Below are 21,916 nucleotides of genomic sequence, written 5' to 3' on the forward strand. Positions count from 1 at the left end.
AAGAGGAATGAATGAAGCTTACTAGGACAGACATCATCACTCCCTTTCTTGCCTCCTCCCTCCTTTCTCAATCTCTCTCTCTGTCTCACTGTCTCTCTCTGTCTCTCTGTCTCTCTGTCTCTCTATCTCTCTGTCTCTCTCTCTCTCTCTCTCTCTCTCTGCATCCTGGCCTGCATGAAGTGAGCATTTCAGCTTCTCTGCTTCCTCTCTGTGACAATGGCTCTGTCTTCCCTCATGCCCCTAACAGCAGGGACAGGCAGAGGTGATTGAAAGCATGAGCCAACTCCTCCATCTTTTTAAGGTGCTCTCTTGGGTGTTTGCCACAGTGGTGAAAAAGCTAACACTGAGTACATGTAGTGTATACATATATACACACATGCACATGCTTGTGTATGTATTTGTGTGTATGTACATATATATGTATACACGTACACACTTTATCCAGCAGCACTCTGAGAAGGTCACATTTTAGAGAGTGCTGTTATGGACACTGTAAGAGAAAAGAACAGCAGTTCCTCTCTTAGTATGTAGTGGAGGGGTAGGTATATAGGTGTGGGTATATTGAATGGGTGTAGGCATGGATATTTATAAGTGAGTATATAGGGGTGGGTATATTTGAGAAGATGAAACAAAGGGGACCATAAGCCTAGTTAGATGAAGATGAAAGCTGAGCCATGGTGTAATGTAACTGGATAACTAATAATCCTAGCATTTGTTAAATTTTTGCCTAGTCCTCCTGGTCAGGTTTCACCTCCAGCTCTCCTGGAAGACTTCTGCACTCAGGGAACCTGTTCTGCCCTGGTCTTCTCTCCTCACTACACCACACAACCTGGAAAACTGCCTTTGTTTCTGTCTCTGCCTCAAGATGAAGCTTTGTCTGTGCTTGGTCTGGATAAAGTAGTGGTTGTCAGCTGAACCGAGATAGTGTGAATGACCAGTCATTATAGACAGCGGTGATAACCATGATCCCTGGAAGAGCACGTTGGCGGTCCTTTATAGAAACCAGCTTACAGTCGGTGTTATAGAAGAGACATGTTCCCTGGCCTGTGTGGCTGGGAGGATCAGAGCTGGTCAGGAGAACCATCACAGTTCTACCTTCCATCCGCTCATCTTGTTGACTCCTACTCTGCATGAGGCAGAGGACAAGGCTGCTAGCAGCTTGAGGGAAGGGGTTTCTCTTCTGGTTCGCTTTAGTAAATCTCCACAAGCAACAGCAGTAGATTCTGGGGCAAGAGCTCGGTCAGTGAGGTTCTTAGTGCATAAGCAGAAGGACCTGAGTGTGATTCCCAGGACCCAGCTTTAAAAAATAAACAACAGTGCTGGAGGTTGGTGGTGCACGCTTTTGATCCTAGCACTTTGGAGGCAGAGACAGGCACATCTCTGTAAGTTCAAGACCAGCCTGTTCTACAAAGTGAGTTCCAGGACAGCCAGGGCTGTTACACAGAGAAGCCTTGTGTCAAAAACATAAAACTATATATAATTCACATATATATATATGTAAAGACACACACACATACATGTATATAAACAACAGGCACAGTGGCATATATTTGTAACCCTAGTACCAAGGAGGCACAGACGTTTGGATCCTAAGGGTTTATTCACCAGCCAGCCTAGCCTAGCCAGTCAGCTTAGCGGACCCCAGAGCACGGAGACACGAGGAAGGACCACTGAAGTTATCCCCTGGCCTTGACACACACACACTTGATAATGCAGTCTGGACCCCTGTGTGTGCAGACACATATGTGCGTGCATGCGTGGGCACACATGCACATACAGCAACAGCAGCAGCAGCCTTCTTCTGGCTGAATGAACTAGCACTACTACACTCGTGCACAGACAGGGCTTGTCGTGGACTTCCTGGTCCTGACATCTTGCATGACAGCTGAAAAACCAGCTTAGGAAGGGTGGATGATTTGGCCACATTTACACAGGTAGCTAAGGGAAAGGCTAGGACAAGGATGCAAGCCAGTGATTCATTTGCCTCTGCTTTTCTGCTGTGTAGGGATGTGAGAATCACATGTACTCTGACAACAACACTTTAGGAAATAGAGCAACTCTATTCTCTCTCTCTCTCCCTCCTTCACCCCCCCCGTGTGTGTGTGTGTGTGTGTGTGTGTGTCTTTCTCTGTCTGTCTCTTCCTGTCCCTCTCTCTTTCTCTCTCCATCCCTCTTTCTTACCCTCCCTTCTTGCCACATTTACTTATATATTTTTGAAGACAGTAAAGGAGACCCTCTCCATTACTCCTTTCTCCTTTCCTCTGTGAGAGGTATGGAAACAGCATACAGACCGACTGGAGAATTCAAGGCAGAAATCCAAGCTCATTTTTAACCTTCCTTTTTGATGTCCTGTGAGATTAACATATTTATATTCCTTCCTGTGGAGTGATTGGATTTCTTCAAAGACAGCACTACAGAGGGCCCAGGTGGCCGGACTAATGGTCATCTAAGCAACTTTGATGTGAGCATACATATCCCTTGCAAGTACTGATTTATTCGTAACATGGCCACCTTCAGTTGGGGAACTCCTTAGAGGTCAAAGAAACTAAGGAATGTTTTAAAAGCTGTTACCAATTTTTCTAATCTGTGTTGTTTTTCTTGATCTCTTTGCTTGTGAGATCCTGGAATGTGTATAACAACTAGATGGAACAGTTAACAAAGTAATGATAACCAGAAGAGCTTTTGGGTTTTATTATTATTATTATTAAAGAGCCAAAGTATATAACTTAAAAAGTATTCATCACAAGACATAATTTAAGCTTATTTATCCTAAGCACTGGTTGTTAGATTCCTCTGTCCTTGTTTATTATGATGACTTTAAAACATCTGATTGGCCATTAGAAGAGCAGCTGTTGAAACATTTTGTTTATCAGGGACCCATTATCATAATAGATACTCATAGCATTTTTGGTCTTGTTGGTGATTTATGATTGATGATACAGAACCTTTATCATACCAGTCCTTTCTGACTTAAAACAACAAGGTTTTCTACATTCTTTGTCCCCACATTTTTGTCTGTCAAGTGTCAAGTTAAGATTTTTATAATTTTCATATGAACTGTTGGATTTATTTCATTAAAACATTGCTGGATTTTTTTTTTCAACATAGGAATAACATGTAGAAAAAAATGTTTTTTTTTTTTGGTTTGTTTTTTTTTTCTGTATAAAGAAAATGTTACCTAAAATCCCTGCAGTTAACATCCGTGCAGTTGAGAATCTGCATGTGCAGGTCCTGTCTACACACTGAAGAGCTGAAGAGCTGGGTTTGGAATTACCCGAGTAGTGCAGGGTGGCTGAGGTAGGACTGCCGCTTAGCCCTTCTGCAGCACAATATTTCATCGGTGCTTTAATGATGATAATGAGCCATGTGGGAAAATAACCCACTCTGGTTCTGCCTTTCAATAAAATAATTCGCATTCTGGGACAGGGGGATTGGGCAGTTTCGCCACTTAGGGACGACTGGAGTATTCTGCTGTATTTGGTGAGGGACCTCTAGGTATCCTCCTAGTGTTGTGAAGTGGCTAAACCCTCCATTCAGTCTTGGTGAAGTGAGTTTGTGGATTTTTGCCTTGACCACTTTTGTCCTCTGCAGTGCTTAGTGTTTGCCGAAGTGTAGAAAAAGCAAAGATCTGTAATTCTGTCAGTTCTGTCACATTCTCTCTTGTTCTCCATATAGGAAGCATGCTAAGAGTATCCCTAATACATCAGGGGGAACTGAATTTTCTGATGATTCTATTTGGTAGAGAATAGTTTGAAGAGAGCATCCATCTCTGAAATTGTGTTCCATTCCCAAGTTGGTCATAAACCACTGTGAGGATTTAGAAATTTTTATTTTACTTCTCCTGCTTTAAAAATCATGAATGTGGGTCATTCTGAAAATCATTCTGCTGTGGGTCATGTAAAAAAAGAATATAGAAATGGGCCTGTTGGAAGTGCTGAGTAAATAGTCAGTGGTATTTACTGCACTGTGAACAAAACCTTCATAATTATGCATTGGATTCTAAGAAAGATTTATTTATGGCTTGTTTTTCAGTAGTCATTTTTGTTTGTGTTAAGGATATTCAACAAAACAGAACCTAGCCAGTGGAATATTACAATAGTCAGTTAAAAGAGTAAAGTATCCACCTAGACATTTCTCTAAACTAAAGAAGATATGCAAATGACCAATCAGCCCATAAAAAGATTCTCAGCACTGTTGACCATTAAACCACACTGCAGTGAAAGGGCTGGGAACAGTGGCAGGTTTCTGCCTTAGCAGATGGAAGCAGGAATTTCACAAGTCCTAGGCTAGCCTGGGCTACATCGTTCAGGACCAGCCTGGGTGATTTTTGAGAACCTGCTGCAAAAACAAGATAGTGAGATACCACCCTGTACCTGCTTGTATTAGTCAGAGTTCCTCAGAGAAACAGAACTTATAGAGTGAATCTCTCTCTTTCTCCATATATATATATATATATATATATATATATATATACACACACATACATACATTCATTCATGTGTGTGTGTATTTATACATACATATATATGTATGTATATAAAGGGAATTTATTAGAGTGGTTTACAGACTGTAGGCTAGCTAGTCTAACAATGGCTGCCTATGAGTGGAAGGTCTTAGAATCTAGTAGTTGCTCAGTCCATGAAGCTAAACGTCTCAGCTGGTCTTCAGTATATGTTGGAATCCCAAAGAAGAAGGCTGTAATGCCAGTGAAGGAATGGACTTGCAATGGAGAGCAAGAGCAAGTAGGCAAAAGGAGAACTCCCTTCTTCCACGTTCTTTCTCTAGGCCGCTACAGTATTCCAGATTAAAAGTGGATCTTCCCATTTTGAGGGATCTAGATTAAAGGTTTATCCTCCCACCTCAGAGATCTAGATTAAAAGTGCATCTTCCTACTTCAAATGATTTAATTGATAAAATGTCCCTCACCAGTGTGCCCAGTTGTACTGGGGTTGACCAGGAATAGCCATCATACCACTACAATGGCTATGGTTAAATTTAAAAAGATACAATAGCAAGGGTTGATCTGAGTGTTCAGGAGCCAGAACCCTCGTCTTCTGCTTGTAGGATTGTAAAGGGGCAACAGTTTTGGAAAACATTCTGGTGGTTTCTGAAAGATTTAAATGAAACTTCAGTCAGATGATACACACGCAGCAGCAACACAAATGTGAGTTCACATGTGCATTTGCCCACTGATGTTTATAGCAGCATTATTTAAAGTATTTGAGAGGTAGATCTAGGGCTGGGGTGGTGTGTGAAAGCTTCATGGGTAAGCTGCTTGCTGCATAAGCCCAAGAACCTGTGTCTGTATCCCCAGCATCCACGTGAAAACTAGGTGTGATGACATCTGTGTGACCTTGATGCTTCAGCTTGGGAACAGGGAGATTCTCCCCTCACATACACACACATGCTCACAGGCTCACATAATCACACATACTCAGATATAGTAACACACACATCTTCATAGGCTTACACACTCACACACACACACACACACACACACACACACACACACATACACACACGCATAAAAGTAAATGCCCATCATCTTTTGGGTAAGACAAACTGTGGCTTAGCTAGCCAAGCATATTTTTTGAGTGTAAGAAGGAATGAAATACTGCTATGTGTCACAATAGTCAGAAACCTTGAGAACATGTTTTTAAAGTGATCCAGACACAATACAGCATGCACTGTATACCTCTATTTACATGATTTGTACAGAACAGACATCTCTATAGAGATAGGAAGTAGCTTAGTGATCACTTAGAGCTGGGAGGCATGGGAAACGGAGGGTTTTAGCTGAAGGGTACACATTTCTTCAGGTGAACTACAAGAATAGTTACAATTATTTGTGGTGACGATGGTACAACTACATGTATATACTGAAAAACTGAATTGGTAAATTTTTCACTAGTAGTTGGTTAATATTTTTTCTGTTCCTACAATCAGACTGGAAGTGGGTAATTAATTTCTGAAGAATAGAGTTTGTTTAGCCCATGTTTCTGGAGTATGGGACATCAAAGGTGGTGCTAGGGTCTGCTCCGGACTTCTTGCTACTTCATAAATGGTGGAAGGCATCACATGGACACAGAACAAGTGAGTTTAGGCTTCACTTCCTTCTCTCATACAGCCACGGACAACATCCTGGGAGCCATGTCCTAAGGACCCTTTCTAATCTGCATTACTTTGCAAAGGTCCCACCTCCATACGCTCGAAACATATGACACAGATAATGATGCGAACTCACACTAGTATAGGGTTAACAGTTGAAGCTGGCTGTATGAAAAATAAGGATTCTAAATTACTGAACCTTTCTGCTAGTTACAAAACTTTCCCTTTTAGTCTTGGATATAGAGGGTAAAGAGATGGAGGAAATGAGGGCAAGGGTCAACTAAAACTAAGTACATATAAAAATGCTATAAAGAAGCCTTATACCATTTTAATGGTAATTAAAAATTAAATTAAATTTTTGTTTAAGAACCATGCATATTAAAGTATTTTAATAATCATAAGGTCAAAAATGACTTTCAAAATACCTGAGTTCCAAGTAACAAATTTCTGAGTGTGACATTTCACTCAACCCAGTTATGTGTTTTTTCTGTAGCGTTACTAAAGTTAGTACTCACTCATGCACTGTGTAGGATGACATGGAGATAGATGATGCTGCAGCATACAGATTTTTCAACAACCAAGTATATTAATTAAGACTTGAAACATCCCCTTCAAAAAACAGGATGATGACAGGAGAGGAACATCAAACAGAAGATAACTTCTCCCTTTGCCACACTGTTATCTATAAATAAAAGTCTCCTCAAACCACTTCTGTAACTATTGACAGTTAAAGAAAATGTAAGCACTAGATTCAAACTGACAAAAATTGGACAGAATTATTTTTGCAAAAGCAAACTTTGTTTCCCTACTGTCCTTTCTTAATTGGTGTCTGTTTAGTGTGTGAGGCATTATTTAATGACCATCCTAGCTCTTGTTCAGTGAAGTAGCCAATATTTTTTTAAAGTGCTATTAATTGGAAGCTCAGTTATAATCAGAGAAATTGGCTCATCCATCTCAATCTTGTTATTAACGTTTGAAATACAGTACTCAGCATGGGCACTCTGGTATATGTATGAAACATTGCTTGTCTCATTTTGGATGGAGCCACAAGATAGTAACCCTTTCTCAGCTGTCTCCCACCATTCTCCCCACTCAAGTCAGGACATCACGGGAAATACTCCAGGGCTCAAAAGCTCTAATAGACTCCAACAAGCCCATTCCAGTCTTTTCTCCAACATGTGTGGCTGCCTTATAAGTTGTCATTTCTTTTCCTCATTAGCATGTAAGATCTCATTCATGCCCAGGTCCATGTTGGGCACTGTGGCTAGCAGTGCTGGGATCATCATTGCCCACTTTGATGCAAGTTTTCTCTATATGCCATCTTTTCTAAGTTAGAAGATTATTATTACGCTCAAAATAGTGACATGAGTTATTTGCTTCTCTTTGCATCTACAAAGCTTGAGTTCTGAAGCAACAGACAAGTATATTACTGGGGTCTTTAACCTTTTCGCTGTTCCCACAGGCCCCTCTGGATATCAGAATCACTACGGAGGTGGCAGAGCAGGGGTCTATGGAGAAGGTCATAGGAACTATGATGTCTACACAGCAGGACTAAGCGAGGAGGAGCAGCTGGAGAGAGCATTGAGAGACAGCCTCCGGGACCAAGGTAGGAGCCTTGTACTCTTTGGCTATTTTGAAACTGGCCTCGTGGCATGGTAATCTGAAAAAGGACTATTTGTAGCAAATTGAAGCCTTGAATAGTTTATTAATAGGGTGTATAGATGAAAGCCGTGTGCAGACACAGATCTCAAAGAATGGGGTGTGATGATCTTGTCCCACAGCCTAACCTCCCAAGGTGCCAGACTGCTAAGTATTCTTTTTATGGGCCTGCTGTGCTTTGTGCCTTAACATTAAAGCCAAGAAACTTTAAAACAAAACACTTAAGTCCATGAGAAAGGTTAACTTTGGAATTCGTGACTGTAAAGGAGGCACTGTATCATCATGCATCAAAGTTTTGGCCATGAGCCTCCCCTCCAGATTTCCCTTGGAATCAAATAGACTCACATTTGCATCCTACTGAATCAGTCCCTGCAGGTGCAAAGCCTAAGGTTTTGTAGTTTTAACACACTTCCCAGAAGATTATTTTACAAATTGTTGTGTAAGGGTCAGTATTCTTATTTTGCTGTCTTTGCCCTGGGTCAGGCTTTTGAAGTTGGGTGTGGATATTTTCATTACTGTCCTACTGTGAGGTACTAAGAAGTGGCCATTTACTAAGTAGCGTCTAAACAGGCATTATTATCCTTAATGTAGGGCTCTGTCCAGGTACAGAGTGAACATAGAGGGTGAGCCCCACCCTGGAAACCTTCACTGTCTCTGGTTGTGTGTGTACTTAGTTGATAACACCTCCTCCATGAGTAATTACAACACCCAGGATCAGCCCTGAAAAGCTTCCTTACATCTTACAAAGGGTATTCATGCTATGTATTGTACTGCACAAGCAGCCATAAGTTCAGGTAGCCAGGAGAGGCTCAGTGGGTGCTAGCGGTGAGGGTAATGGGGGGTGGGACGACTGTCTTTAGATCTTCACAGAGGTAAGACATTTGAGACTTTAGAAATGTGTAGGCTTTTCAGAGACATTCTACAGAGCTGCTCTGAGTGTTGCTGTGAACAGAGAAACAAGGGGTATGCTCAAGCCAGTGCTTTTGAACTGAGCACCTTGAAAGAGGGGAGAATACTGTGAAGCTGGCCTGGGGCAGAAGTCCTTGCAGTTCAAGCCCCATTGGAATGGTGTTGTTGTGTTTGATGTCATTGGTCAATCCCAGTAGATTTGAAATCTTCATGGTACCTCTGTGTGTCTATGAAGGAGTTCCCAAAAAATTTTAAGTATCGTGGACTGGGTTCGTGGACTGAATAAATGGAGAAAGCAGGTCAAACACCAGAATCCATGTATTTCTATTTCCTAACCTTGGACACAGCGTGACCAGCTACGTCAACCTTCTGCTATTCTCTCCCTGCCTGGGGCTGAATCACCTTAACTGTAAGATGGAATAAGTGCATCCTCCAGAGCCAGCATCCTAATGAATCCTCATGGATAGTCCTGTGCATGTGGCTAGTCATGATGTGTCATGGACAAGCAAGGCAAGGCAGGGCTCATGCACTTAGAGTGAATAGCTTGTCTCTATCCCCTTCTCACTGACTTCAGATAAATCCCAGGAACCACAGAATTGCACGTATGACAGAACAGGCTAACACTTAGGTTTTTGAGGGGGCAACATTGGATTATTCCCATCTGTTTAAAAGAAAATGTCTACCAATGGCAAGCCTTCAAATGTGATAAAAGATCAGAAGAAAATTCAAGCAGCTTGAGTCAGAATACAAGCTTAAGATCTAGAACGTTCCGCAAATTCCATAAGAGAAAGGATTCAGTCGCAAGAGAGCAGGCATCCTTCTGTGAAGTCTTTATGTCTTGAGTTTGTCAGCTGTCCCCCACCCTCCCTCCACCCCCTGGCTTTAAAGGAGTCAGAGGCAAAGGTGCTGTGGAAAGCGCTTATGGAATGCCTAAAGACATGGGTGGCATGGGGGTGGGGGTGGAAGCTTGGTTCAGACATTTCCGTCCAGGGTTGGCTGGATCCGTTGTTTTGAGCCTGAGGTGATGCAGAGGGTCGTGGTGGGAACTTATGACAGGCTGCTCATCCCTTGGCTGCCGGAAAGCAGAGAACAGACAGGAAGAGGCCCAGAGCAAGACAGGTCCTTCAGAAACAGGTTCCTGGTGACCTCTTTCACCTAACAAGACCCCACCTCTCAACAGCTCATTCAGTTATGAGCTCCTCCTGCTGGAGACAAAGCCTTCAACACCCTAGCCTTTGGGGATAGATGACTGACATCAGATCCAAACTATCGCAGACATTTCTCAGAAAGAGAGTAGCTTCCTTCAGTAATCAGTTGCCTTCTGTATCGTTCAAAGACAAGTGTGTAGGGCAAAGGTTTTCAACCTTTCCAATGATGCGACCCTTTAATACAGTTCATCATAGTGTGATGACCCCCAGCTAGGAAATTATTATTTTCATTGCCACTTCCTTACTGTAATTTCACTACTGTTATGAATCATAATGGTAAATGTCTTTGTTTTCCGGTGGTCTTTGGCAACCCCTGCGAAAGGGCTGCTTGGCCTCTTCTCACCAAAGGGGTTGTGACCCACAGGTAGACTGCTAGTGTAGGCTATTTATAGCAGGAAGCATCCTCCAGTGGGCCTGCCATGTCAGAGTGGTTTTAGAGACAAGCGTAACTGCAGAGGACAGGTCCTGCACTTTGTGGATCAGGAAAGGGAGTTAAGAGTCAGCTTTTGAGAATGTTTCATTTGTAAACCTCTGTTAGTTATTAAGCTAATATAAACATAAATAATATTTAACAGAAAATGAAAGTATTTAAGTACCTAGTGTTGGGTAGAAAATCAGATACATACCACCTTCAGAGGTTCCATACATTTAATCCTGTATTTTTAAAGATTTTATTCATTTTATCTGTCTGGGTGTTTTGCCTGCATGTCTGTGTACCACAGTATGCAGTGTCCACTGAGGCTAGAAGAAGGTGTGGATTTCCTAGAAATGGACTGAAAATAAATGGTTGTGAGCCACCATGTAGATGCTGGAATCAAGCCAGGGTCCTTTGGAAGAACAGCCAGTGCTCTTAACTACTGTACTATCTCCCTCTCTTGAGACAGGGTCTCATGTAGCCCAGGCTGGCCTTGCACTCCTGATCCTTCTCCATCAAAGGCATGTACTGCCATACCTGACCAGACTTTATCCAGTTTTCTAAAAGACAGTTTTGAAAACAACTCAGAAATGAGCCCCAGGCTGGATAGCAAGAGAAGCAACTTAAATTTTTCTTCCATACCTGTGTATGTGGTACACAGACATACATGCAAGTCAAGTAGGGTACAAAACCCTGTGTACAATATAATTATCATTTTATATAATAAAAAAAATCAAGAATTTTCCCATAAGGAAAAAGTGAAAAATAATTTTAAAAGCTCTTTCAAAACATATCTTTTTTACCTTAATAAAACAATAATAAAGTATTTTAAGGACGACAAATTGGAATTAATGTAAGCAGTTTTATAAAAACAGAAATTTTGTTATTATCTGTCACTGTTATGCATAAAATTGCTTTAGATCAGTTTTCTTGAAATTAGTTCCATATGCTATTGAGAGCATTCATTGAAAGTAAAATTCTGTGGTCAAGCAAGTTTGGGGACAATTAATTTAATACATTAGTTCCCTTGGAGCAGAACTAATTAAAATCATTAGTACACCATTGCCATGGTGGCTCTCTATGGGAGTGCAGCTCGCAGTTTTCCCAGCCATATGTTGGGAGTGTGGACTTTGTGGGTGAATATGTTTGGGCCAGAGAGAAAGCGAATGGGAGTACTGTCTTGGCTGAGGCCTGTAAAGTGGTTTGCACAGATTGTGTTACTTTACTTCCCAGAGCTGTGGTTTGGGTCTCCCAGGAACAGAGGACATCCTGCTACTTATATACATTATTGTCACATCCAAGAATATGAGCAATTCTCCAATTCTCCAACATCTAACATGTAATCCAAACTAAAATTCACCAGTTTTCATTAAAAATATATATATATATATCAGCTAATTTTTTACTGTGTGTGTGTGTGTGTGTGTGTGTGTAGAGGTCAGAAGTCACTTGGAGTGGGCTCTGTCCTTCCTGGGTTCAGTGATTTGCTGGTGACCAGGTCTGAGCGATGGGCACTTTATATACTGACCCATTATACCAACCTTGTTTTTTAAGTCACCAATGTTATCTTTGATTATTTCCTTTTTATATAAAGACTACACACTGTTTTAGGCCTCCTGTTCCCCCCCCCCAGACTGTATTAGGGTTTTTATTACTGTGATAAAACACCATGAACAGAAGGAACTTGGAGAGAAATGGTTTTTTTTTGGGTTTGTTTGTTTTTTTCAACTTACATTCCATCATCAAATGAAGTCAGAACAGGAACTCAAGGCAGGAACCTGGAGGCGGGAACGGAAGCAGAGGTCCTGGAGGAGTGCTGCTTACTGGCTTGCTCAGCCTGCTTTCTTACGGCACATAGGTCCAGCGGCCCAGAGGGGCCCCACCCACAGTGATCTGGGCCCTCCCATATCAATCAAGAAAATGCTCCAGAGGCTTTTCCAAAGGCCAGTCTAGGGGAGGGGGAGGGCTGTTTTCTCAATCAAGGTTCCCTCTTCCTAAATAACTCTTAACTTGTATCAAGTTGCCATAAAACCAGCCAGCACAATGGACCTCATGTCATGAACACATCACTGTGCAGCTGGAACCTTTTCTTTCTCATCTGTCCCCAGGATGGCCTGTCAATATTAATGTTTACACTACACAACACTCTTAACTTTTAAAAAGTCCCACCGTCTTCAGTGATTGAAACAATTTAAAAGTTCATCCTCCAAAGCGTCTTTCACAGTTTCCCTAACATATCTAAGGTTCCTGAAATATCCAAAGTCTCTGTAACATTCCCTTAAAATGTTGTAGGCTCCTGTAAAATAGAAAGTAGGTTATATAGAGTTTACTGCAAGGGAAGAACTCGAGCACAGCCTGGGATCCACTCACGATCCTCTGGTCTCCAAAGGCTCCGTGTGTCCAGCTCTGACATTGATAGCACAGAACAGCTTCCCTCCTAGAATTAGCCTGGCTCCTGTCAACAGGTGCTGCCGTCCTTAGAACTGCCATCTCCAAAATGTTGGATTATCACTGCAGCTGGGTTGCACCTTCACCAATAGTGTCTCCTGGTTCCTTTCCAAGAACGCAGTCCCTTCCGCCTGGAGCCATGCCTCAACTACTCGTTAAGGCCCCTTCAATCTTGGGGTTTTTCTGCTGCAGCTGAAGTAGACCTTCTCTCCATGACCTCTTCAATATTGGCAGCTTCATGCCACCCAAATCAGTTACCTGTGGGAGATTCTTACCCATGAGTAGATTTAGCTGTTGGCTTGGCCTGAAGCCTTGGGCTGCTGTGGACCACCGGCTTCTGTGTGCTGGTCCTGGGAAGTCCTGTAAGGAAGATTTTGTTTTGATGAAGCTGTCTCATCTTTATCACAGCTGTTTTGCTTTGCTTTGGTTTTTGTTTTTTTTTTCCCCAGCTGAGCACTCTTGACTATTTCAGCAAAGCAGAGGTTACACGTTAGCGGCTTTGGGTCTCTTGTTAATCACAGTTGATTCCTCAGCCCCAGCTGACCAGAACCACAGATTCTTGATTCAAAATAGTCTTTAAGGGCCTCTCAAACGTCCCTCTAGAACTTCACAAGTCAGGCCTCCACTGTCTGCATTGCTCTTGGCATTCTTACCTTCCAAGCTCCCACAGAGCAGCTTATCGCAGAACTCAATAGCTCTTCCAGGCTAAAGTTCCAGAGTGGTTCCATGATCTTCCTCCAAAACATGATCAGGTCAACCTCAGCAATATGAACCTTGTACAAATTTCTCTCCTACTTGGGGCTTCTATTGCTGTGATTAAACACCATGAACAAAAGGAACTTGGAAACAAAATGGTTTGTTTCAGCTTGTAGTTTCACATAGTCAACAAAGGAAGTCAGGGCAAGAACTCAAGGCAGGAACCTGGAGACAAGAACTTAAGCTGAAGCCAGAGTGCTGCTTCCTGGCTTGTGTCTGATGGCTTGCTCAGCCTGCTTTTTTTATCAGCAGTCCGGGGGTGGCGATCAAGAAATGCCCTACAGGGTTACCCAGCTCTGCATATAGTCTCAGTCGAGGGTCCTTCTTCCCAAACGCATATAGCTTGAATCAAGTTGGCATGAAACGAATCAGTAGAGACACCAATCCCATTAACCTGTAAGAAGTCTACATTTGATCTGGTTATTTCTTCCTAGTGCAGTTGACATGTCTCTCTATTCTCTGTCTCCTAAATATTATCAACCACATTAGGCCCTCATTATGTGCTGGCTAGCCAGTTTTAGCACAACTATGACATAGATACTGATGTGTTCTTCACAGAAGCCATGAGGAGTTAGATACACACTGTCAGACCTTTTTTATTTTTGTCGTTAGGGTGATAGAGACTCTTCCTCTGGCTTCTCTTGTGAGATGAGTTGAAGCCCTGAGAAGTGCTTGAAGGTCTGTGTGTGGATCCACCTTTATCAGCAGCAGTGGTTCTGTGATCGCTTGCTCACCCACACTCCAGCCTTCACCCTTCTTCTCATGGTCTCTGAGTTCTTACTGGAAACCACACCTGAGGAGGTCAGCACGTTCCCAGAGCACCCTTCAGAATTAAGGTTTGGTGGTTCCTCTGCCCCCTCAGCTCTTGAATGGACTCTGGGAAAGTTACCATTTAGATGGTGCGGCTTCTGTGTTTATCTTACGGGCTAGCACGCTCTTTCTCTGCACTTCTCAGCATTTCACACAGGGTTTTCCTCTCTGGGATTTGAGCCAGTCATTCCCTAGAAATTTACTTTAGAAGCTTCATATTATTCATTGTATTTATTTTTGCTTTTGACTGTAGATACTTTAGAAACAGTAGTTCCTAAGCCTGTGTGCATATTTCTCTGTGATCCATGGATTGTTACAGTAAGGAGTATTAATTTAATGGTTGTGCTTTGTTTTAAAAGACCAGCTAAGAGAAATTTGTTGGGCAAAGAATCCCAAGCCCACACCAATTAGTTTCAGACTATTCTTCAGTTAAATATATTGTAAATTAAGTTATGAAATCAAGGTAGCAATGTTTTAACCCCAGAATTTTCCAATATTTCCAAATAATACCTGGCCATGATTACAAGTCCTAAAGTACACACCAGGAATATTAACACCAAAGTAGCCTTTGTAGAAGAAACAGAGAGATCTCTATTATTTCAAGGACTCGCACATTCACTATTAACAAAAATCTTGTCTTGTTCTGTTGGCAGTTAGCACTTATAAATGAGTCCAAGAGGCAGCTGATACCATAATAGTAGGAAAAAAAAAATGGAAAAGGGCCATCTCTTTGAGTCAAAAGGCAGATGCCAGCTAGGAACATTAGCTCACTGTGGTTTTTGTTCTTTCCCCTCCCCACGCCTTGTGTAATTTCTGCTCCCCTCCCCATTGTTCTTTAATAACCTGCCACCAAGTTCAGATGGCACTGGGCACAAAATTCTGTTCTTTCCAACTTTTTTTTTTGTCTGCCAGTCTGGGGCCCGTGTCCTGATTTAATCTGTAACTCCTTGCTGATGTGTGTCCAAATCCATACTGGCTGTCCTGTGAAGATCAGGCCATGTAATCACCCCCCCTACACACACACACCCATACACCAACACACACACTCACTGTGCACCGGGGTTGCTCTTTAGCCATATTTGAAATCAAGGCAAGACACACTACAATATCCTTGGCTGGAGAATGAAACTGCTTGCCATAATGGAAAAGAAATAGGCTCTCAATTAATATCTGGCACTTTTCCTGTTGATATCTTTGAGTCCTGTTTATGAGAATTACATATTCAAGGAAATCAGCTGAGGGATGATTTAAGTGAGGGGGGATTTGTTGTGACTCAGTTGTACACTCTTCCTTTCTTTGTAGCAACATCAAGGCTTGTAAAGGTAGTATTTGTCTTGATTATGTTATTATGTGGTAAATCATAAGAAAGGTGGATTAAATTGCATTCAGTCCTTTTTAAAAATCAGTTATTTATTGTACAAAATGGGCTTCAGTGACATACTCATATATCTATAGAAGTACGTTGATTGTGTTAATTGCCCCCATTGCTAAGTCCAGTTTTGTTATTTTGTAGGATCGGAAAGGAGGAAGGCGTGGCTAGGAAGTGTAGAACAGGGAGGTGAGCGTTGTTAGGTCTCCTGGTGTACAAATGAAAGACTTGCGGAAGATAAACTCACACAGCCGGGTGAGGAAGCCCTGCCTTGATAGGTGCACACAGGATATGGTTGTGTCTTAGATGTATGAGTTTTGTGAGCCTTCCTTGGCTTAATGCAGTCATATGCAGTTGGTAGTTTATAACATATGCAAATTCCAGCTGCTGCCTTGCTGGGCTGAGGAGCATTGCTGCCAGGACAAAGATGTATAGCTAATGCTAATTCCGTGTGGCCACTTAGCCTTTCCTTTTCTTTCTTTCTTTTAGTAATTTGATATGTTTTCCCGGAGGAAAACTTCTATGTAATAAGAAAAAAAATAGTGCCATCTGCCAGATTGTCTCAAAGCAATTTCAGTGCAGAACAACGGTTGCCTTAAATTACTGGCTCTTTCTCGCTACTCTGCACATAGCATTATTTCGATGAATAAAGTTTTCTCTTTGAGACCGTGTTTAGGTGTGAAATTGTGCCTGTAAAGAAGCATTGCACATAACTGTTAACCCGTGAGTATGGAAGAGGAGTAATAGAGAAATCAGAATTCTGTGTGGGTTCCTTTTAGAAAGTAGAAGGCTTCAATTTATGGCCACCATTTAAAAATATTGAAGTAGCCTATAAAGGACTTAAATATGTTGAGAAGTTGACATGAGAAGTTATATGTGATTTAATTTATAATTTTTCTGAGCCCACACTTAAATGTATGGAGGGGTATCATTGATATGCTAATGAGTACAGTTGACAATAAAATATAGCTGGAATGCTAATGAATTAGTTTTCCATCTCCCTTCTCCTTCAGCACAGAGGCTGCTCATTGGGCTGCCCAGTCTGTTTTCAGAATCACTGTTGCTGCAGGGCATGGGGGGGAGATGTCTCAGTCTCTGTCCATACAAGCAGAGACAAAGGGGAAGCACTTTAGGCTGAAAATGTGACCAAATCTTGGTCTTTACTATGAAGTAAGAATACTCTGCACTTTGATGGTTAACAGGAGAGTTGAGTGCCCTACTGTAGCTCAGTTAAGCAATGGAGATTTAAGAAAGAGGGGCAGTAAGTAGCCTTCCACTTAAGGAGGTGGTGGCCTTACTTGCCAACCGGTGACACTGTCTGCAACAGCAGCCACAAGTGACTATCAGAAACAATAGGGCAAGGGGTAGAGCAAGGGATTTACTAATACAGTTGTTTAGATTTTCCAGTTCTTTATGCAAGTTTTTGATCTCAGACTTTAGGTATTGATATGTATATTGATATGTATATTTGGTGTTTCATAAAATAATCCATGAAACATGAATTACTGGCATGCTCCAGTCTTGACATTTCTCAAAAAATGTGTTACTTTAGAAAAGGAACAATCAAGGAGTATGCTAAAATTGCCTGCATCTTGTATTCTCATTGATCAAGAGATGTGAAGAAGTGTTCAAAGTTTTGTTATTGGGACTAAAATAATGGCACAGAATAAGTAGAATCTATTTTTTTTCTTGTATTTGTTTTGTTTTGTTTAGTTTTTAACTAAAGGTCTTAGATGCCAGTATATAAAATCAATAGTTGATACATTCAACAAACAAAACTGTATATTTAATGGAAGTTTTCTGAGTTCTTTCTAAGCATTGTAAGCACATTTCAAAATGAAATATTGCATGTCTCAAGGGAGTATCTTAATATTTTATGTCCTAATTGAGTTGCAGTTTCTTTGGGTGTTCATAAAGAGCTGTGCTGTTGATTATATTAAGCATGTAACTGCCACTCAGGTCTGGAGGCGGGGACATAGCTCTACTGTGATCCTTTACTTAATTTATTGCTGTACATATATCATGATGTCATTGTACCCCTAAACTAATTAAGGCTGTGATCTGTTATGGCCTTTTCAGTTTGGGATAGTAATATTATTATGGTTATAAAGTAATAATAGTCACTGTGGAGAAATACAAATAAGCAAGAAGGTGTTTCAAAAAACATAAAACTGGAACTGGGAAGATGGCTCAGTTGGTAAAATGTTTGTTTCACTCGCACACGTACACACACACACACACACACACACACACACACACACAAAGTAATCTGTAACTCTACCATTCAGAAAAAACTCTTTCATGTTTGGGGTGTGTTTTTGCAGCCACATGTAAACATTTTTGGTGAGGTTCTTTCCAGGTTGGTGAGTATAGCTCATGCTTGCCATGTTTGGAAGGCACATGTGCCCTGTGAAGTATGCATTTTCAGTTACCCCCATTATTCTAGATAGGAAACAGAAGCACACACAAAATTAAGTGACCTGCCAGAAGGGTCACGTTCTAAGCAGGAAATACCAGACCAGAAGGCAGATGTCTCTGCTCCTACATGGTGTACAGCCCAGCCTGTCAGGGAAGGAGGAGCCATGCAGGCTGCTGCGGGGCTGTGAGCTGAAGCACAGATCAGCGTAACTGTCGGTCTCCCTCAGCGCAGTCAGTCTGCAGAACTGAACCAGAGGGCGTTCCCTGTCCTCAGTCACGCCGTCTGTTGTCACCGACTTAGATTCAGAAAGCCAAAAAGTGGGCACTGTGTGTTGCCCCTATGGACAACTCTTTGTTAATTTTTTTTAAATGAATATATTACTTATAGAGAGAATGGTCACGTATCTTTGACTCTCATCCTTAATTATTGCTGTGGGTTAGACAGTTCATGCCTGCCAGTCATGCTGATATCCAATTCCTGGTGTAATATCATGAGAAGAGGCATGGCCTGTAGGATGACTAGATCGATAAAGAACCTTTATTGGTGCTTTTCTAGTGGGAGTGAATTCTTGCTCCTATGTTACCAAAAGATGGGTTGCTGTACTGGGTGCTCTTCCTGTTTGAATCTTCCTCCCTCGTGTGCCTGCCTGCCCTCCTGTCTTTTGCCATGAGGTTAAGGGTTTTTTTTATTATTTTTTAATATTAGTTACAGTTTATTAACTTTGTATCCCAGCTATATCCCGCTCCCTCATTCCCTCCCATTCCCACCCTCCCTCCCTCATCTTCTCCCTACCCCTATCCAAGTCCACTGATGGGGGAAGACCTCCTCCCCTTTCATCTGACCCTGGTTTATCAGGTGTCTTCAGGCCTGTCTGCAAAGTCCTCCCCTGTGGCCTAGCAAGGCTGCTCCTCCCTTGGGGGGGAGCAGGGGTGTCAAAGAGCCAGCCATATTGAGTTCATGTCAGAAATAGTCCCTGTTCCTCTTACTAGGGTACCCACTGGGATACTGAGCTACCATGGGCTACATCCGATCAGGGGTTCTAGGTTATATCTATACATGTGGCTTGGTTGGAGAAACAATCTCAGAAAAGACTCCTGTGCCCAGATATATTTGGTCCTGCTAATGCCTTGCTCTTGTACTTTGTAAGCTAAGAACTATGAGCCAAAATGTACCTTTCCATTGTAAATTACCCAGTCTTGGGTGTTCTGTTACAGCAATGGAAAGCACACTGAGACAACTGTCCCTATATGTCTGGCTCAGTTCTATCGTTCCGATAGTTTGAAAGTTTTTAAGCAAAAGTTTCTGATAAGAACTTAAAAATCATGAAATAAATTATTTGTGCTGGGAAAGATTTACCTCCATGTATGAGAAGGCTGCAATGAACACATGGAAATACTGTTTTTCTTTTCTTTTCTTTTCTTTCTTTCTTTTTTGAGGTCAGGTTTCATTATGTTGTTTAGCCTTGTTCTCAAGTGGTCCTCCCAGACACTGAAACTATATCCCACCATATCTGCTTGAGATAAATAATATAAGTGTGTGTGTGTATAATTACACATATAGTAATATATCATTACCTATCTAAAGTAACATTTGCATTAAGGCTGTAGAAGTTGTTAATTAGGACTCAACCTGTCTTCAGTTGTTTTCCTCTTAGAAGTGGTTCATAACGAAAAGGAGTTATGTGCTCACGTGAGCCTCACATGAAGTGTGCCTTCAGATGGCGTGTGGTTGAGCTGCCTCACAAAATCCTCACGTGATAACATAATACCCAGTGCGCACACAAGAACATTTCCCCCACCTGCTCCTGCCTCTCCTGTGTCCTGCTTGTGTGTGTTCTCCTACATGCTGTATCTGCTATGTGTCATTGCTTGTGTTGTGCCGTTGATGGGAAAATCGAGAATCATATTATTGGTTTCTCTGTATTGTAGAATCACAGTTTACTTTCAGAGAGGTCTAGCTTTATCACACGAAGGGTGCAAAACTATCTTATTTCCACTGCACTTGACCGTAAACGAATCAGATGTGAGGGTCGTACTACATGTATTTATGTGTCTTCGCCAATTTCAGTTAGAGCACATCCGTGCTATTTAAATACGTTTTTGTGGTCATACGGGGCCCAGCTTTCACAGTCACTGAGATTAATATTAAGATAGTTTAAATTTTGTAATCACGTGCTTTGGAAAATCTAAATGGCATAATGGTGCAGCAACAGAGGACAGGTTAAATAAATCATCATATGGAATAATCCTGTCAAAGGACAGGGAAGCAAATTCAGGGTGTGTCTGCTGAGAAGTAGGGTGCTGTGGTGCTCTTAGTAAAATTTCATCTGCTCCCATCAATATCATGTTCAACAAAATGTCAATTAACTTTACCCCTCAGAAACAAGATGTGGTGACTTTTATTTATTTATTATTATTTTTTTTTTGTTTGGTTCCTGTCCAGTTCTAAAACTTTTGCCATTGATATGGAACATTCATGAAGAAAAATATTATTAAGAAAAAGCCATGCATTACCAAAATATTAAATATTTTGCCTCTCTCTTCACAATCCCATAAACGCAGAACAAAAATTGTACCTTATTAATTTATCTGTAGCCTTGGCAGGGTGTTTGTGGCCAGATAGCAAGATGAAGGAGACCGAGCCAAGCCAGAGCATCCTAGCCAGATCTCCCCATCCTTTTACTTTGTTTTTGTTCTGTGGTTCCTTGTTCCTTTTTGTTTGTTTTTTTGGAGACAGGGTTTCATGCTCTTACACAAGCTGGTCTGTAATTCACCGTGGAGCCTCGGTTGGTCTCACCCTTCCTGGTTACCACACAAAACATTTATTACTAAAATGCCTAAATTGGAGGTATGTAGCTTAGTGGTTTTCACATATGTGTGTAACCAGATAACCACAAGGGTAAACATTTTTCTGACTTTGGTCATTGTCTGTCAACCTTACCAGTTCAAAGTGCTTGTCATCACTGCTCATCATGGACATGCAAAAACTAAAACTTGAATGAGTTAATACTACATGGTTGCAAATGCATATTAGAATAGCAAAAATCTGGACCACCCCAAATGCCTCAGGCAGATGCTGGGGAACTAGAACCATCACACATCACTAGGGACCATATGAAATAGTACCAATCTGAGGCCTGGCCTCTCCTAATGAAGCTAGACAATGAGTATCACATAGCCCAGCATTCTCATGCCTATATATACCTGAGAGATATGTTGGTCTACACAAAGAATGATCTTGTAACTTTTTCATAATAGCATAGACCTGGGAAAAGTGCACTAGTCTTTACTGGGGGTTCCAGAACTCTGTAGACTTACTTTTAGGTTGTTTTAGCTCAGCACCAAGTATTTCTGTTTCTCTCTCCAGCATACAACAGTGTGAAGCTTCAGAGTCTTCCTGGAGGGGTCCTTTTCCTACCTGTTCTGAATCACCTCACCGAAAGGTCCCTCGGTGCTTAGAAGGCTAGGATGCTAGCAAAAGATCAGTGTGCTCCTCGCTCTCTGTGGAAGAGCAATTTGCAGTTTTGCACTGCAAACTGCGATTTTTATCTTACTAGAAAACAAGAAGGCTGGCTGTTAACATTGCCGCATTTGGAATCGCAAATGAAGCCGAAACACCCAAAAAAGACCATTCAGTAGTTTTGTTGTTATTGTTTGTTTTTGTTTTTTCCAGTTGAGTCTGGAAGAAAACGGTTTGCCTTTAACTAGGGTGATGCTGAAATAAACCACAGCTAGCTGGTGGGCAGTGAGGAAAAGAGGGTGTTTAATAAGCGCCTTCTAAAAGGAGGAGCATCTGTATAGAAGAACATCTGCTGT

At 41.6% G+C, this 21,916-nt stretch overlaps 1 protein-coding gene across 2 annotated transcripts in view; it reads left to right on the forward strand.

Moving 5' to 3' along the window:
• Rhbdd1 (rhomboid domain containing 1) overlaps positions 1-21,916 on the forward strand; it is a 119,572-nt gene that overhangs the window by 57,066 nt on the left and 40,590 nt on the right. Inside the window, exons 6-7 of one of the 2 annotated variants that reach the window (XM_060368723.1) lie at positions 7,571-7,714; positions 11,533-11,657. In XM_060368723.1, coding sequence (XP_060224706.1) covers positions 7,571-7,714; positions 11,533-11,642 — 254 coding nt within the window. In that variant the 3' untranslated portion in view covers positions 11,643-11,657. Of the gene's footprint in view, positions 1-7,570; positions 7,715-11,532; positions 11,658-21,916 lie in introns of those variants that run through there. The other variant, XM_021635107.2, reaches the window with a different exon arrangement.

Source organism: Meriones unguiculatus, chromosome 15, assembly GCF_030254825.1.
Source record: "Meriones unguiculatus strain TT.TT164.6M chromosome 15, Bangor_MerUng_6.1, whole genome shotgun sequence".
Lineage (NCBI taxonomy): Eukaryota > Metazoa > Chordata > Mammalia > Rodentia > Muridae > Meriones > Meriones unguiculatus.